Source organism: Morus notabilis, unplaced genomic scaffold (assembly GCF_000414095.1).
Source record: "Morus notabilis unplaced genomic scaffold, ASM41409v2 Scaffold329, whole genome shotgun sequence".
Lineage (NCBI taxonomy): Eukaryota > Viridiplantae > Streptophyta > Magnoliopsida > Rosales > Moraceae > Morus > Morus notabilis.
In genome coordinates, this window is record NW_010358084.1 from 359640 (window position 1) to 377962 (window position 18323).

At 33.8% G+C, this 18323-nt stretch overlaps 2 protein-coding genes across 3 annotated transcripts; both read left to right on the forward strand.

Moving 5' to 3' along the window:
- Positions 1-4386: 4386 nt before the first annotated feature.
- On the forward strand, positions 4387-9296 carry LOC21409880 (inactive protein kinase SELMODRAFT_444075). Its single transcript, XM_024161382.1, has 9 exons — positions 4387-4858; positions 5911-6062; positions 6158-6252; positions 6379-7418; positions 7627-7787; positions 7947-8023; positions 8125-8272; positions 8473-8622; positions 8739-9296. The coding sequence occupies exons 1-9, from the start codon at positions 4663-4665 to the stop codon at positions 8793-8795; spliced, it is 2076 nt and encodes a 691-aa protein (XP_024017150.1). The 5' UTR covers positions 4387-4662; the 3' UTR covers positions 8796-9296.
- A 2145-nt stretch (positions 9297-11441) lies between these two features.
- Positions 11442-15259, forward strand: LOC21409881 (probable acyl-[acyl-carrier-protein]--UDP-N-acetylglucosamine O-acyltransferase, mitochondrial). Of its 2 annotated transcripts, XM_024161448.1 has the most exons (11): positions 11442-11648; positions 11743-11798; positions 12524-12648; positions 12741-12849; positions 13332-13424; positions 13515-13631; positions 13735-13818; positions 13944-14048; positions 14147-14233; positions 14319-14450; positions 14928-15259. In XM_024161448.1, the coding sequence occupies exons 1-10, from the start codon at positions 11564-11566 to the stop codon at positions 14436-14438; spliced, it is 981 nt and encodes a 326-aa protein (XP_024017216.1). In that variant the 5' UTR covers positions 11442-11563; the 3' UTR covers positions 14439-14450; positions 14928-15259. The 2 variants fall into 2 exon arrangements, 1 of the variants encoding a protein (XP_024017216.1); XR_002901613.1 differs by lacking the exon at positions 14928-15259 and having other exon boundaries at positions 14140-14233; positions 14319-14400.
- The last annotated feature ends 3064 nt before the right edge of the window (positions 15260-18323 follow it).

Here is an 18323-nt window from a genome sequence, read left to right on the forward strand (position 1 = left end):
ATTTTGTTGGCTTAGATCGCAGTAAGAGCTGAAAATCCCTATATAATGAAAAAGTGAGATGTAATAATCGCATTACATGCTGATGAAGAAACGCAAGTTGGATACAAAGTATTACTCGGTACAAGGAATTACACCATTCACATGCTATCTTATACGAAGATAGATATCAGATTAAATTATGTTAACGGTCTATAAAATGAACTTTTCACGCTTAGATCGACCAACTAGGAAACTTCTTTAGTCGACAAAAAAACATTGTACTTGGCAAACTTTTCCAATGAACAAGAAAAATACTAGAAATTAGTAGCAATATGAAAAGTGAGCGCAACTCAAGATCATCTGCGCTATCGATTATGAAGTTTTGAGGCATGGTGAACCAGAGCTAGGATCAATCATCTCTACGGTTGAGTTTCTCCTTGCTTTTTTGAGTACTGAAACTAAACTCTTCACATCAACAACTAGACAACGACTCCTAAACCTTCCCAAAAAGACAGGATGATCAGCAAGTTATTGGGTGACAAGGTTGTAGTGGATAATCACACCCTGTTTGGTTCTCAAGTACATCATTACCCCAAAATACCAATGGGCGATCAATGCTCACTAGGGGTCCAATGGTTAGATGTTTAGTCCAAGAATAAGAACCTTCCACAACAGCAGCAATACTAGAAGTGGAATTCATCACCCCACATATCAATGACCATTGAATCACTTGGAGGAAAAAGCTCCAGCTAAACAAACGAGGCAAGATCCAACAAATTTGTGAGAAGATATTATTAAACCCAAAGAAAAATGTTATTTTAATTTCAAAAGTCTAACCCTAAAAAACAGCATGCATTTTCAATTTTCTTGTATAATAGCTAAAATAAGTCTTGCCATTCCCAATTCTAATTAAAAAAAAAAAAAAAAAAACGATATAACATTCTCTGACCAAATAAATAAAGGAAAATCATTGATACAAAAATTTAAAAACATTTTATTTTAAATGATTTTGACTTCTCTGACTGAGAACTCCATCCTTTTCAGCTCACCAGATGAGGAAAAAATAAAATAAAATAAAAAAACCCATTTCAGCTAGCAGATGAAAAAAGTACAGAAAAAGAAAGGAAAAAAAAACAACTTTTACATTTTCAATTTTCTTCTATATTAGCTAAAATTATAAACAGAAGTAAACTATATATGTGAGACTACTGTGTTGTTTGATTAGGGAATTCCTATTCCGATTCGAATTATAGTTTGTAGTTCGTTATAGTATTTTCTCTCATAAAAAATACACATAAATCAAAAATAGTTCTAATCTCATTATTCTAATCCATAAAACTAAACGTCTCCGTGTATAAGAATACATTAAGTGCGTTTAGACTTGTTTCAAAATAATTTTATTTTTTATATGAAAATAAAAATGAAAATATTTTTAATTTTAGATAGAAATTATTTTTAAAAATACATTTAGTAGTTTTATTAAAAAATTATTTTCAGTATAAAAAAATATATTAATATTTATCTTTCTCTCTGCTAAAAAAAATAAAAATAAAAATAATGATTAAAAATTATTTTTATTTTTCTCATTTTATATTAAATTAAAAAATTATTTTTATTATTTTTATTTTTATTACACCATCAAATGTCAGTTTTATTTTAAAAATATTTTTATTTTTAAAAAAATAAAAACTTAAAAAATAAAAATGAAATCAATTATAACCGGGACGGCCGTCCGTTATGTTAACTCTACCGTAAAGCTTGAGGAATTGAAAAGGGCAAAAAAATAAAAAATAAAAAAAAATTGTTTGAACAATTTACCGTATTAAAGCAAAAGGCTGTGACTTTCAGAACCGCATAAGAATAAAGCTAGGGCATAGAACTGAAATGTGGAGTTTGGAGGCGAACCAGAGAACTTGAAAATGGCGATATTACTTGAATTGTTGATTGTTGAGAGTTAGGGCTTATGGGTGTCCATCGAATGGAACCTCTAATTTGGGCTTAAAGGTGCGATCGGAGCCTCTTCTACCAAACGGCGGGAAACTTTCCCACAGAACGATTGTCGTTTTATTTTTCTTGATGAACGATATGTCGTTTCTTTTTTTATTTTGTAGTATTGTTTTTATTTATTTATCTTTTATATGCGATTTTGGTTTTTTTTTTTTCGAGGGTATTTTCAGCATTTCTTGGTCAATGCAATACATTTTCTGAGAAAAAGTATGCATTGGCCTATGAATGAAGTTGATGCTATAGATTTGCAATAATCGAAAATATGTTCTTTCTTTCTAATTAACGCCAAAATATATGGTACAAATTTTTTTTGTTTTTGTTTAGATCCCTTTCACAAATTGCAAACGACAAACTGGTTGGGTACACAAACGACATCAAATTAGGAGAGAATCTATATGTCGTTTATATTTAAACTACAATAAAATTTCAGACAAAAATGATGAGGGAAAACTTTTTAGAGGGAACCGTTTGTTACTTCCAAACTCGAGATAGATATCGTCTAAACCCAGAATAATTTGCCGTTTTACATTTCAACGCCCAGAAACTTATTATACACAAATGAAATGTCGTTTTGTAGGTAAGCTACAAACTTATTAAACACGAATGAAATGTCGTTTTTCTAGGTAAGCTGACAAATTTAATGGCGATGCAGGCAAACAAATATGTTGTACAAGTAGTTGAACAAAGCAAACCTTATAGCCATTCTGTTTACAGTTTAATGAAATTATTCTCCAGGCGATAAAAAAGAAAAAAAGAAAAGTCATTTTCTCTTTTAGCTTTGTAACGCTCGTATAGATAAATACTTGGCAACAATATCTATCATCCCAAGGGACAAATGTCGTCAATTTTTGACGATTTGAATTTTCTTTCTAACTTTTAAGTAGCATAATAAAACCATTCACTTAAGACTATGTTCAATGTAAATGTTAATATCAATTATATATTTAACATAAAAAATGTGATATGGTATGTTATTTTCATTTTCACTCCAATAAATAATGCTATTTAAAATCCTAAATCTACTTTTTCTCATGATTACTGAGCTTTGAAAGTTGTAAAGGTAAATTTTTATTTTAAAATAATTAAAAAATACAAAAATTGCAATGAGTACATGAAAAAGTAAACATTTCAATCAATAGCAATCAAACGCTAAATTTTTCTTGTGCTATACTTGGTAAGAAATTTACTATAAGTATAGCATATGAGAAATTTGACACAACAAATAGTATTGTATTAGAGAATTTTTTCTTACACTTAAATACTAAATTTACAATTGGCATATCAATTATATCATTGTATTGGTATAAAGAAAAAAAAAAAAAAAGATGAAGGTTACACAGCCAAAAAAGGAAAAGGAAAAGGGGGGAAAATAAACAACAAGAAACACACCAAGATGTAAAGGTTGTTTTTTCATTATTATTTATAAATCATAGGGTCAAATCAAAAGCTACTTATGAATATAAGACAAGAAATAAAACAAACAAATAATAATATTTATTTGTCTCTTGGGCAACTAGAAGATGTCATCCTAGCCGTTCATTTGATGTTGCCCATCTCCCATCTATATCACCTATGTAATGAGTTATCTTATTTCCTTTATGTTATTCGTTGTTGCTATCCATATGAGTTTACGTTTCCATTATGATAAACATAACGCAATCAAATGACCCTTCAATTTTTGTTTTCAATTTTCTCATTAATCAAGTATTCATTTCACTATCTTCCAAGGGCCATATTGATTACCGAGATCTTCTAAAGGAATAAAGTAAATAAATGTTTTTAAAAGTACTACCCAAACCAAGAACCAGAAAACAGTGCCCAAAAGATCAAAATCTTTTAAGGGTTCCTCAAGTCAAAAGAGAAAAAAGAAGTAAGTATTTTTTTTCTAAGGTGGAGAAAAGATGAAAGAAAATACAGCTCCAATCATTGATCTACTTATTTCAAACTTCAAACTATAAATAGTAAGTGAGCAAGTGCCCTTTAATCAATAAAAAAGACACCATTATCCGTTTCTTTAGTGTCGTTTTGTTCCTTTTTTTTCCTTCTTGGCGGTTTCCATCTCGCGATTATGCTAAAATCCGAAATGAGAAGATGCCAACAAAACAACACACAAGTAAGTCCAACTTAGGCCAACTGCCTCGTTCCCACAACAAAACTCCTCTCTTGGCACACAAAATTCATGAACAAATATACACACACACAATATATATAATAACATTAATAATTGTAGGTCCAATGTGTCCACGAAAATGCAGAGAAAAAAAAATGAAAATGAAAATGAAATGAAACGATCTTGTGTTTGGAAAAAGTTGCTGCATTGTTTTGTCCTAATCCCAAAGCTGGCATATTTCAAAAGTTGAGAAGAAAGAAAAAAGCGTTTTGGACTTTATAATTCACATGTTTAGCTAACTCACCTAGGAGACAGTGCTCGTCTGTCTCCTCCTAGCTCCTTCTATTTCTTCTTGTACTACTTTTCTTGTGCTTTGTGTTGGGTTGATATTTGATATTGATAATACCTAAGGTTGTAACTTTCTGCTGATGGGTTTTGTTTGTTTTGGCGGTGTACGGTCTCTGTGGAAGGAGTTTTGAGATGGGCGTGTTTTGAATAATTTTGACTGTTGTGGGGTTTGAGGAATTGCTATTGGGGGGGTGATTTGTGAATTATTTTTACGAGTTATGAAACAGAAGAGTGTGAAGGATAGTGATAATAATAAGTTGGGTGGTGGTTTTGATTTGGATGGGAAGGTGGTTGTGGTTGCTGTTAGAGCGGCAAAGGAAATTTCAAAGGCGGCTCTTGTGTGGGCTCTGACTCATGTTGTGCATCCTGGTGATTGCATCAAGCTCTTGGTGGTCATTCCTTCTCACACCTTAAGTAATCCACTCTCTCTCTCTCTTTCAGTGACAAGATTTTTGTCAGTTTTAGTTCATAGATGTTTAATTAGTTCTGGAAAGTTTCATAAAGTTTGGTTCGTTATGTTGTGTTTCTATAATCTATTTTACTTGACAAATTTTCTTGCACTCAAAATGAATCTACTAGTCCATCAAAAATAGAAAATGAATCTACTGGCACTAAATTATTACTTATTAGTGGGTGCACAGTTTAGTTTGAGACCCTTTTAAGCGTGTCATTGGTATGTGGCAATACAATGTAGTGTTAACATTTAGAGGCCCTAATTTTTTACTATCAGAAGAGGGGGGGACCGTAGAATATGAAGAACACAGTCCTAGGATCAATTCATGCCTATTACCAAGATTCAATAATGAGGAATAAATACCTGTATCCATGGCGGTAACAATCAACACCTTATCAGAATATCTGCGATGATCGATGAACGATGAACGGGTTATTGTCTTCCTCAGTCAAGTCTCATGACTTCCTTAATAGCGTCTTTCTCTCCATATGGGGGTAGAGGAGAAAGTCTGTAGAATGATTTGATGTATTGGGGACTATAACCTCCAATGTCCTTATATACTGTCTCACTAGGGTCCCATTAAACCTAGTTGGATCAGTATTGGGTATCTACTCATTAAACCCATACCCAGTTAGAAGTCTTATGGGCTTTTCTCCACGTATTGATTCTGTTGTTAAGATAATAGTTAGGCTCCGTAAACTCAACACTTGGTTCCTGAGGCGATTTGTCTTAGGTTTCATGGTTAAGTTAGGATAGTGATATGATATGTTTAGTGACAATGACTGCTAGATATGTTTCCTAGCAATTTCTGTAAATTATAATACTCTAGATGAAACTGAAATATTGAGATGATTTTTTTCCTTCTCTGTAGTCCAGATTCCAGAGTGTATTTTACTGATAATCAAGTTGTAGTTTTTATTTTTACATTAGATGTATGGTGATTTTCTTTTAATTTATTTTTTCTTCAATTTTCTGCCTGTTAATGTTGGATGGAAATGTTGTGTGGTTTTAGGTAAGAGGATATGGGATTTCTCCAGATTCATTAGTGATTGCACCACTAGGCACAAATCTTTCTCAGGAAACAGTCCAGATGAGAAGCATGATATCGTAGATTCATGCTCTAAGATGGTGGTTCAACTCCATGATGTTTATGATCCAGAGAAGGCAAGTCTAACAACTAGTTTTCACAATTTGGTTCTTATATTGTTTTAGTTTAATCCAAAACATGACCTTGTCCATCTTTGGATTATTCTTTGCAGATAAAGATCAGGGTAAAAATCGTCTCCAGTTCTCCATCCGGTGTAGTTGCCGCTGAAGCCAAGAGAATACAATCAACCTGGGTTATATTGGATAAGTAATATACAGAAATTAACAATTTTTGTTTTTGGCATGGATTCTTATATATAAGCATCTTTCATTCCCTAAGAAGGCTTCCCTTAGTACTGTTTTTCATATCATTGTTTTGTGAAACTCTGGGCAGACAATTGAAATATGAAAAGAGATACTGCATGGAAGAGCTTCAATGCAACATTGTGGTCATGAAGCAAGCAGGGCCAGAGATTCTTCGTCTCAATTTCATCAATTCTCCGAAGATGGAACTCGAAACGAGCTACTGTTTATCGCCCGAGTTAGAAACTTTTCCAAAGCACTTGAAAGACAAGTTTGAAGAGTCCAATGTGATTAGAGGGCCAGCTGTGACACCTGCAAGTAGTCCAGATGAAGAGTCACCTCTAACTATAACTGATGTCGGAAGAACATCAATGTCAAGTTCATCAGAGCCTGGGGCTTCACCATTTTTGCCCTCTGGAATTCGTGGAGGCCTAAAGAAAGACTATCCATTCATTCTTGAAGAGAGCAAGAGCTTGATTGAATCTGACTCTGAGACAACAAACAGCGAAAAGCCAAGTTCTTATTTCACAAGCTCATATTACCATCCATGGATCGCAGATTTCCTCAGTCCTAGTGGTGAGTTCTCAAAAGCAGAAGGCTCAGAGAGATCCTATGACAAGTCCCTGATGTCCTCATATGGAGCTTTGTTGGAGAACTTGTCCAAACTAGACCGAGAACCCAATATCGGAATGCTGAATTACAGGCTTGATTTGAACTTAAGCAGAAGTGTGAGGGAAGCAATTTCCTTGTGCAGCAATGCCCCTCTTGGTCCCCCTCCATTGTGTTCTATATGTCAGCACAAGGCACCTGTGTTTGGGAATCCTCCAAGGTGGTTCACTTACAGCGAACTAGAACTTGCCACAAGTGGATTTTCGCAAGCGAATTTTTTGGCTGAAGGTGGATTTGGTTCTGTATACAAAGGTGTCTTACCAGATGGGCAGGTAGTTGCTGTTAAGCAACACAAGCTAGCTAGTTCTCAAGGTGATATTGAGTTTTGCTCGGAAGTGGAGGTCCTAAGCTGTGCGCAACATCGCAACGTTGTGATGCTTATAGGGCTTTGTGTGGAGGATGGGAGAAGGTTGCTTGTTTATGAATACATTTGCAATGGCTCCTTGGATGCACGTCTTTATGGTAAATTCTCTTTCTCCTTGTTTCTGCCGTATAATGCAATAATGTAAATATTTTGCATAGAAACTTTGGCACATCTATCAATTATCTTGAATCTTGAGCACTCATTTTGTCAAAAGGCTCTGCTTTGGCCTTTATGAACACCTATATGGCCAGATTTCTATTTTGCATAATGGCTGACCAAGTTAAGTGCAATGTTCAAAATTTTCAGGACAGGATCAAAATCCCTTGGAATGGTCGGCAAGGAAAAGGATTGCTGTTGGAGCAGCAAGGGGATTGAGATACCTTCATGAAGAGTGTAGAGTCGGCTGCATTATTCACCGCGATATGAGGCCTAACAACATCCTTCTCACACATGATTTCGAACCATTAGTACGTGCTCTTGTCGCCTCTTGCAAAATATTCTAAAATAATCACTTCACCAGCTCTATTGACTGTAGTGCATTGTTTCTTTCTGTTTTTTTAATTGGTTGCTTGTATCAAAGAGACCATGTCTTAACCCTCTAATGATATCGATTTTTGGGGTTACAGGTTGGGGATTTCGGACTGGCGAGGTGGCAGCCAGATGGTGGCAAAGAGGTTGAAACAAGAGTGATTGGAACATTTGGGTAAAACCATGACTTAAAATAAAAATTAAAAAAAAAACACCTTTCTTATCTTTTGTGTTTGCTTCGAATGACTAATTAATCAAAGCCCTGCCTCTAATCAGGTACTTAGCTCCAGAGTATGCTCAAAGTGGACAAATTACAGAAAAAGCTGATGTGTATTCCTTTGGAGTAGTACTGGTGGAGCTTGTCACAGGAAGGAAAGCCGTGGACATAAACCGCCCGAAAGGCCAACAATGCCTTACTGAGTGGGTACGAATTAAACAAATTTTGATGATATATAAATCTCATTTTGTACACTCTTAACATTTATTTGTCCTAAACATAGAACACTAGCAAAAGGGTTAATAAATTGTCTCACCCTTAAGTTACCAGTAGTTACAGTTTCAGAAAAAGAGGACTTAACTGAAGTTTTCTTCCTTGATCATTGTTTAAACTCAAATCTCTCGCAGGCAAGGCCTTTGCTAGAAACGCTTTCGGTTGAGGAACTCATAGACCCGCAGCTAGGGAACCATTATTTGAAGCAAGAGGTTTGTGATGTGCTGCAATGTGCTTCCTTGTGCATCAGAAGGCATTCTTATTCGAGGCCTCGCATGTCCCAAGTATGAAACTCTGTACTCACAAGTTGAAAAAAACTCGAAAACTCGTCATATTGATGAGAAACACCACTTAGTGTGCCTTTGATTTGTCTTGAAACTAATAAATCTTCACTCTCTAGGTGCTTCGAATTTTGGAAGGCGACATTGCCGTCAGCTCCTTGATCAACTGTGAGTAATTAGCAAATAAAATACACAAAATAATGCAGTAATCTTGAGGAGGCTAGTGAAAAAGGGCAGTTCAAATGGAGAAATATGTTGAAAAAAAACGAGGCTTATGAAGACCATTTTCTTAGGCAGCCTATATAAGAAATGACTTGTTGCCTTCAATCGCGTTTGTATGAATTTTGGTCTCTTTTGAGAGGGATGTGACTGTAAATAAATTGGTTTCTTCTTGAGTTGTGTATCTAGTAGTCGGAGTCATTTAGTGGACGTTTGGTTCATGAATTCAGAACCATTCTCGATTTACGTGTGTTTTTTTGTGAGATAAAATACTGTAGCGAGCCACGAACCATGATCCGAATCATGGTACGAATCCACCAACCAAATGCATAGTCATCTAGCTAATAGTGTTGCAATGTAATAATGCTCCTGAAATTTTGTGGTACAGAACATATAGATTATACTTTTGTATTATTTGATAGACATACATCGTTATGTAAATTCTGTCTCTTCTAGTGCCCAGATGAATTTTGTTAATTAATCTTCTGTTCCTTCTCTCTCTCTCTCTGAGACCATTTTTTTTTGTTTGACCAGTTCTGTTTTATTTTATTTTATTTTTTTTCAGAATATCAGTTTGGCCATTTCTAAGGTTATATGAAGAAAAATATAACCTATTAGAAACCTCGTTCACTTTGCGGATTCGAGTTTTTAATTTGAGCTGAGATGTGACATTTTCTTAGAGCTTTTCACTGTAGTAGAAAAAGTTAAATGTGACATTTTTTGAGAATTTTTTACTGTAGAAATTTAAAACTGAAAATTTAAATTGGTGAAATGAATGAGGCTTAAAAATTTATGAATTTCAAATAATTCATCTCACCTATACAAAGTCAGAAAACAACATATACTCAAAAGTTAATAAATGACATCTCGTGTGATTTAGAAACGACGTGTTTCTTTTCACATTATTATAGTACAAACGACATATCGTTAGTAGGAAACGACAGTGGATCTTGGATGGGATGCTTTTCACGTGAAAACAGATCAAATGTCGTTTTCTCGAAGGATACCAATAGATGAAACGTGAAATCACTGGATTTTTTATTGAAGTCGTAAAACGATATGTAGCTTTTCAAATAAAAATACACCACATGTTGTTAGTCGGGAACCACGCCAAACTTTAGATGGAAACAACACGAAGTTTATACTACTGAACGACATCATTCTTTTACAGGAAAACGACATCGCACTTTATATACATTATTTTAGAGGTGTAAGTTTGAGCCACCCGGCCTGGCTCGGTCTGAGCTGGCAGCCCGAAGAGAAATTTTAGGTTGGCTCGGCCCTAAAAGAGAAAGGGTCGGTCTAGTCCGGCCGGCTTTAAACCCCAAAGGTTTAGGGCCTCTCCCCGATTTGGCCTGAAATTTTATAAGGTATTTTTTTTAAAAAAAAATATGATATTCGGGCCAGCTCGGCCCAGTCCTAAAAGCGAGAGGGTCGGCCCAGCCCAGCTCTAAATCTAAAAAATTTAGAGACAAGCTTGGATGAACAGTAACAAGACTCAGATCGATCTATTTAACCTGGCTCAAACTTACAGTTCTATATATTATTAAAGACGGTGAACTTGTAAATAAGGGACAACATGCTGTAGACTGTAAACGACAATAAACTTATACAACAAAAATAGCTACTCGTTTTTCTTCTAAACGACAGTCAACCTAAAGACAACGACATGCCGATACATCAAACGACACCAATCCTTCAATATCTGAAACAACATGGACGAGACAACTTAAAGATGATAAAAGAGTTTTTTCTTTCTTTTTTTTTTCCCAACTTTTAGAAGACAGATTTTTGCTTTCCACTACTCATAAAGAGCTTTTAAAGGTGATTGAAATTGGGAGAAAACTTTTTGCTATTAGAAGCCTTTTTTAGGATAAATTAGTACCGCATTTTAAAAAAAAAAAAAAAAATTCTCAAAAGTAATAGAAGTTGCTTTTGGAGTTTCCAATAAATTTTTTTAATTAATAATTGAATATTTTTTAAAAACTTTTTATTAAATTTTTAATTAAATCATATCCAAAATAAAATTTAATATAGAGTGGGAAGACAATCTTGATATTTTCAAAAATTTAATTGCTTTAGAGTATTTTGAGTCTGATTTCATAAATATAAAAAATATTTTTGACATTTGTGTAGTAAAAAAGTAAAAGTGGTATTTAGGTAAAGTACACGAGGTGTTTTGGGTATTTTCTCTTTAGACTATAAAGAAAATTTTGAATTCTTGAGAATTTTTTTTTTTTAAAATTAAAGATTTTTTTTCAATACGTCTAACATATTAATAAGTAAAGTTTTTTATTTATTAAATTTGTATAAAAATACATAAAAGTCAAAAAATATATAAATTTAACGGATAGAAAAACTTAAAGCTTGTTCTTTTGCATAATTTGAATTATGTATATGAGAAAAAAATATTAATAAAAAAATTAAATTTAAATTTTTATTAGAGAAAATATTATATTAATATACTTGAGTCATAAAATAAATATACTCTTGACCTACTAGTACGCGAGACATAATAGAAAATCTCCCTTAAAATTAATTATCATTAAAAAAATAAATAATCAAACAGAGAGAGAGAGAGAGAGAGGCTGGGCGGGGATTAGAGACGGAGAGAGCGCCTCAGTAAATATAGGCAACTAGAAAGCTTGTAGTTGAGACTGTCCGTCGCTTTTGCTCAGATTTCAGACACACAAGAGAAGAGAAACACAACTAAAAAAAAAAAAAAATGTACCGCGTCTCGAAACTTCGCAGCTCCACCATCGCACTTTCCTCCGTTCTCTCTCTTACACGCTTCTCCTCCTCTTTCTCCGGTAACTCTCTCTCTCTCTCTCGCCAACTTTTTGTTTTTATTTAGTTCAAACTTGAAAGAAGAAAGTTCGTTTCTTTTGTTGTGATCATCTACAGAATCTAGCTTTGTACATCCCACTGCCATAGTTCACCCCAATGCCGTTCTCGGTCAGGTACTTTCTACTCGGTGTTTTCTTCTTTTTTTTTTTCTTTTCTTTTTGAATTTGTAGAAGAAATGGTGGGTTTTCTTCGTTTTTGTCTCTTATTGAATTTGGGTTTCGATGTTTATCAGACTCTCCGTTTGCTAAAAAGTAAAAACTTTCGTGGGTTCTGTGTAACAATACAATTGTACAAGAGAGAGTTTCAGATGTGGATGGTTGAATTTCAGTGGCGACACACACCAATGCTAATGAGCTTTACTAATTAATGATTAGTTAATTGTCTATCTGGGTTGCTTTTTTACTTGCTTAATTTTTGTATGCATTGGTAAAATTCTGTATATTGATTGGTTATGGTGCTGGTCTTTGTGTGGGCTGTTATTATAATTATATTATTTTAAAGAAAAGAAGATTACAGGAATAGAGGGTGACATAGTAATCCCTCTGCGTGGCATATCGACCCCTCGCGAAGTAGATTGCTCATATATCCCATCTAATATTATGGAACTGATTTGAATTCAAGACCTTTTCTAGGAGAACGTGATGTGGGTTATTTGGATGGGGATGAATGTGAGAATTATTGAAAAAGAAAAAAGGAGCTGAACCCTATTTCTCTTTCTGAAAGAGCAAAATATTTTAGCTTCATTACTAATTAATGATTAGTCCTTGTTTATCTGGGTTTGCTTTAAACTTTGTTAATTTATTTTGTGTACGTTGGCAAAATTCTCTATGTGGTTCAGGGTGTTTCAATTGGTCCCTTTTGTACTGTTGGGTCTTCTGCAAAGCTTGGGAATGGTTGTCGATTGAATACGGGAAGCCATATATATGGAAATACAGAATTGGGGGAGCGTTGCGTTCTTATGACGTGAGTCTGGACTTTGATATTCTTCTAAGTTATTTTTTGATGCATAAATCATCTCTTATTTGAATATCATATTGGCTTAACTTGTAAGGTAGTGGTGCTGTGGTCGGTGATGATCTTCCTGGGCGTACAGTGATGGGATCAAATAACATGATAGGACATTATGCTATTGTTGGTGTGAAATGCCAAGACTTGAAATACAAGGTTAGGTTCAAAGTGATTTGATGTCATCTAATCTTATTTACACTCTGCAATGTGATGTTAATTTTTAGACGCTCACATTCTTCACACCTTGTGAAGAGCAGCACAATTTGTAAAGAATTACGCGGTGAAAGTACAATGTTAATAAGTTTATCTATACCTATCCTGAATCCCTGATAGTGTTATTTTACATGTAAGCATATATGTTTATGAACATGAGTGTGTGTATAAAATCCCTTTTCTATATGAGGTCTAGTGCATGAGCTCTATTATCTCTCTCTCCCTCTCTCACTCTTAGCTTGCTGTTACTCAGCCATCACTATTATTGTACTTGTGTTCATCATCCTTGTGATAATCAAGTTAAACATTGCATCCAGCAACAGTACATAATGTGCCAGCTCATTCGTGTAGCAAAGTCCTTAAACTGCGTTAATTTTTAAACTGCCTGCTCTTCTACCTAACCATTTTTTCTTTTCGTGTTTTAGCCAGGTGATGAATGTTTCCTTGATGTTGGGGACAACAATGAGATCAGAGAACATACCTCAATCCACCGATCCTCAAAGTCACGTGATAGAACAGTATGCGAAAGGGCTGAAAATGTTATATTTTGCAGAGTAAGATACCTTATCAAATTTGACTGAGATTATCGTCTCTCATTATGTAATCAGGTTATTGGAAATAATAACCTCATCATGGGATCTTGTCATATTGCTCACGATTGCAAAGTAGGGAACAATAATATTTTTGCGAATGGCACGCTTCTAGGAGGACACGTTGTGGTTGGAGTAAGTTTCTCACTTATTTTGTGTAGTTCTATGTAAGATGATATTCTGGATTAGTTGTAGAGGTAGAATCTGATTCAAAGTTAATTCAAGTGCTTCAATGTAGGACCATGCTCACACTGCAGGGGCTACTGTTGTTCATCAGTTCTGCCATATTGGCTCCTTTTCTTTCATTGGTGGTGGTTCTGTGGTATGCTCACGTACTCCTATTATTACACGTCATAGTTGCTGATTTCCACTTGGGCATGGCGTTTTGGAAGTAGATGATAACTCTTTCAGTTTCTAATGTTGATTTTATTGTTTTTGTCTCTGAAGGTTTCACAGGATGTGCCCAAGTATATGATGGTTTCAGGAGAAAGAACTGAGCTTCGGGGTTTGAATCTGGAGGGCCTTCGACGTCATGGATTCACATCTACTGAGGTTTTATTTGAACAAAAATCTGCTTTAGTTTAATGATTGTAAGATGTTTTAGTTTTTAATGCTTGAACGAGCTTCTAATGACTGTGGCAAGGACCTAGATCACAAGCCTAAGAACAGCTTATAGAAGGATTTTCATGCCTGTTGACGAGGATGTTCGAGGTTTTGAAGAACGCCTTGCTGAATTGGTATGACATTGACATCCTCACTCAAACTGCATTCTCTCTCTCAACCTTTGAATGTTTATTGATGGGTCCTAAGTCTATAATACAGGAGCAGGATGAAAAACTGGCAAATGTTCCTGCAGTATGTTACATGGCGCAGTCTATTCGTGATTCTTTTGAAGAAAGCCGGCGAGGAATATGCAAATATAGACATTGGACTAGTTCTTAAATCCATCTAATGGTGAGCGACTGCATCTCTTTTAAATTGGGACTATCATTCTATAGCAGATAAGTCTAGATCAATAACAACTTTATTTCCTTTAATCATACATTAAAAAAAAATACTAAACTTTATTTCCTTTCACGCTTTTGGTCCTGGAATTGATTAGCACCTGAACACCAGTTAACTGGAGAGAATATGTATTCAAGTTAACGAACTTCTATTGTTTTTCCCCTCTAGCAGTCCTTTTTAATAAAAATATACAATTAATTAATATTTATTTTTCCTTTGCATAAAAAGAAAAGAATATGATGTGAATTGGTTACACTTATTATTGTGCTTGTTATATTTATACTCTTTTATTTATCTTTTAACCTTTGAGTGATATGGTAATTTGCTCATCTGAAGGTATATTTCAATGCAATGACTTAATGCTCCATTTACAATTTGTCCTTCTGGTTTTTTTTTTTCATTTTTATATTTGGCATATCATATCAGAACCTCAAGGCTGTATCTGGACTTTCTGGAAATAGAGAGAGAGAAATTTCGCTATGAAATGTCGCAGTTACCGAGTGATTTTGATTTCCGTTTTCCTTAGCAGATTAAGCTTAGTTTTTGTTATCTTGCAAGATGGAGGAGGATTTGGACTGATACTGTATAAAGACATTAACATGAAGCTCTTTAGTTGAGTTGTTTTGAAGGTTGATTTCTTTAGCACTTCCCATTATTTAAGGGAAAAAATCTGTTGTTTAAGGCTATAATACAGAGAGAATTTGCAACGTGTATCATGACGTTAAAGGATTGAAATATTGAGCTTCTCTGTTGTTCAGTGGGAACTAGCTAAGCATCTTCTTTGATATTGTGTGTTCAATAGTTGCATTGACTATAAAGTACAAGCTTACTTTTAGAAGCAAATTGAAATTGAATTTATTGATTTTGAAACATTATTTGGAATTTTAATATTCTTGTACATTCATTTGCATTACATGGTGGATTTCTCTAACCTATAAGGCTACTTGGATAATATTTATTGGACATTGGATTTTGATATTTGCTTGCCTGATAAGCAAATGCAAATCTATGCTAGATCCTCAGCTGACCTAGACTTTTCACTTCAATATTATGATATATATATATATATATATATATATATTCTCATTTCTGTTGTTTCTTGATGCCAATTGGTCACTGCCTTGAATTGTTTGCTCAGATTGCCAATGAATCAATTCGACGTCAATAAAATCAATGTTGACTTGATCAATTATATTCTGATCTTCAACCTTTTGATAATTTTTACTGGGAATTGTTTGATTTAGGAACCCAAGTCAATTCATAGAGTTGATCCTTTTGTTCTAGTACTTGTTTTATTGTTTGGAAAATTGCACCATTCACACTGGTCTCGTTGATCCTTTTGTTCTAGTACTTGTTTTATTGTTTGGAAAATTGCACCATTCACGCTGGTCTCGTTGAGTATATCATGTATATGTTAGGTTAGGTCCTTTATATCCTGGAACAGAATGTCTCACTTAGGGCGTGTTTACCTCCCATGAAAAGGTAATAGAAAAACAAGAGTATTTTCCTTTCCTATTTAATCGCGTTTTTAGTTAAAAAAAAAATTTGAATTTACAGTTTAAGGGGCACTCTAGGATACAAGGAATAGAAAAAGAGAATGTCAATCCTATACAATATTGATTCTGGAAATGAGTGCCAAATTTACTTGTAAATTGTTGTTGGAATCACATATTGTAAGCCAATGATCATTTAATTTATAAACAGGCATTTCAGTTATTACATTAACAATTCTCATTTTTATTCCTCTACTTTGCTTTATTTTCTAAACCTACCTATTACCTGTTCCATTACAGCTTGGTCAATGTGTGCCCTTTGCTTTGATGCTACTTACTGGTCAAATTTCGGTTCCTAGATTGCACAAGAATACTCACTTGGAATAGCACTTTCTTGTATTTTTCCTGCAAGCAGTCACTTCCATGACCATTTTAATGTCTAGGTACTAGTTAGAATAAAGAGAACAACTTCTTGCGTTTCTCTTTGGACTGTTGAACAAGAAACTTCATCTTAATCAAAGGGTTCTTGAGAAAAAAAAAAAAAAAAAAAAAAAAAAAAAAAAAAAAAAAAAATTTTAGACTTACTTTCCATTTAACATGATTGACAATTTGAAGTAAAATGAATAAATAAATAAGGAAAGAGCAATGACTGACTTTTAATAGACTACCAAGTTATTTGATTGAAGGTTAAATCAACTTTCCTCTTATGCTTAGTAGTAATTCCTACTCAAATTCTTCCGACTCAGAAAAGATGATTAAGAAAGCTACCCTTTTGTCTAATAATAAAAGCCAATACCTTGCGGAATCCTGAATTATTGTATTTAAAATATTGTAATTATTTAACAAACAAACTTCAAGTACAAATGTTCTTTCGCCTACTATTACAATCATTCCCCTCAACAAATTGGTATCTTTGGACTAAGATAATTAAGAAAATATTAGATTACTATTACCCTTTATGTGGGTTCTTGCCAGATCAAATCATCACTGAAAAATGAAATTGTTTTTTTTTTTTTTTAATAAAAGATGATATAGTGCAGATACATTGGACATTCTGCATATTCTAGTTAACTGGATTATGGTGAGTGATGTAATCTTTCTTTAATCGCAAGTGGCATAATTGTGATATATATTAGGATTTATATATATATATAATAAAATATCATCTACAAATGGGATAAAAAAGCCATTTGCTGAGTTCATTTAAAACTCGCTGCTGTAATCCTTGATTTGAAAACGACCCGTGCAATAACCTTGCCCGTTATTTTTTTTCTTCCTCCTTTTTGGAAATTTATAACATTGATTGGAAAGTGCTCCATTTCCATGCTGCCCAATAACTAATTATCAGCAGTTAGTATTTTTTTTTCTTTAATTTCCTTTCTATTTTCAGTAAGTGTTCTGGGGAGGGATCGATGCAAAAGTTAACCATCTCTCTTAAAACACTCGGTATTTCACTATTTGAACTCATAATCTCCTGCTTGAACTAAAAACTCGTAATTTTAATGGCTAGAATTCTTCTTCTTTTCTTTTTTTTTTTTCCTTTTTTTGGGTGAATACGAGTTAAATGGGATTATTGGACGCAAAACAAACACATTGGTCTAGAATTTTCAAATTTGCTCAGCAATTGGCTAATGAAGAGTGCAATATATGAAACTTAAAAAAAGAAAAGGAAAAAAAAAAAAGAAAGGAAAGTAGAATGTGAAAGCTGATCATATACATATTTAGAAGCAATGCTTTTCAGTACTTCAGCAACTGATGGTACACTTATGGCCATTTGCTTCTCATAAAGTTGATGCCTTTTGGGTTCGCGTGGAAGCAGTCATAATAATAAACAAGGATTATCCATAGATTAATCAATCTTACACAAGTATTTTATCATGATTTAACAAAGACAATGATTTAGGAACTACATTAAAGTTGCTATTAGCAGCAAAATAATTTTAGATTCCATGCTTTTGTAAAAGAAGTACAAAATTATATTCTAGTTGCATCAAAAGTCATTTTCACATCACAAAACTCGCAATTTTTTGCATGCCACAATCTTAACTTTCTCACAGGCTAATACCCAATTGCCCTATCCCCTTAAAAGCTGAAGCACCATCATTTAATTTATGTGCTTTTTTCAGGATTCCAAAACTCAAATCAATTTGGAGAAATATGGCATGAAAGGCTAACAAGCACCAAAGTTGGATTTGATCAAACTCATCTTTTATGATATGAGGAAAACTTTGAGGAACCCCAAGTTTTTAAAATATTTGAACTATCAATTCTATTGGGTCCCTTGGTGATAATGCATATCAAGCTTTGACACTGCTTTATAAGAAATTAT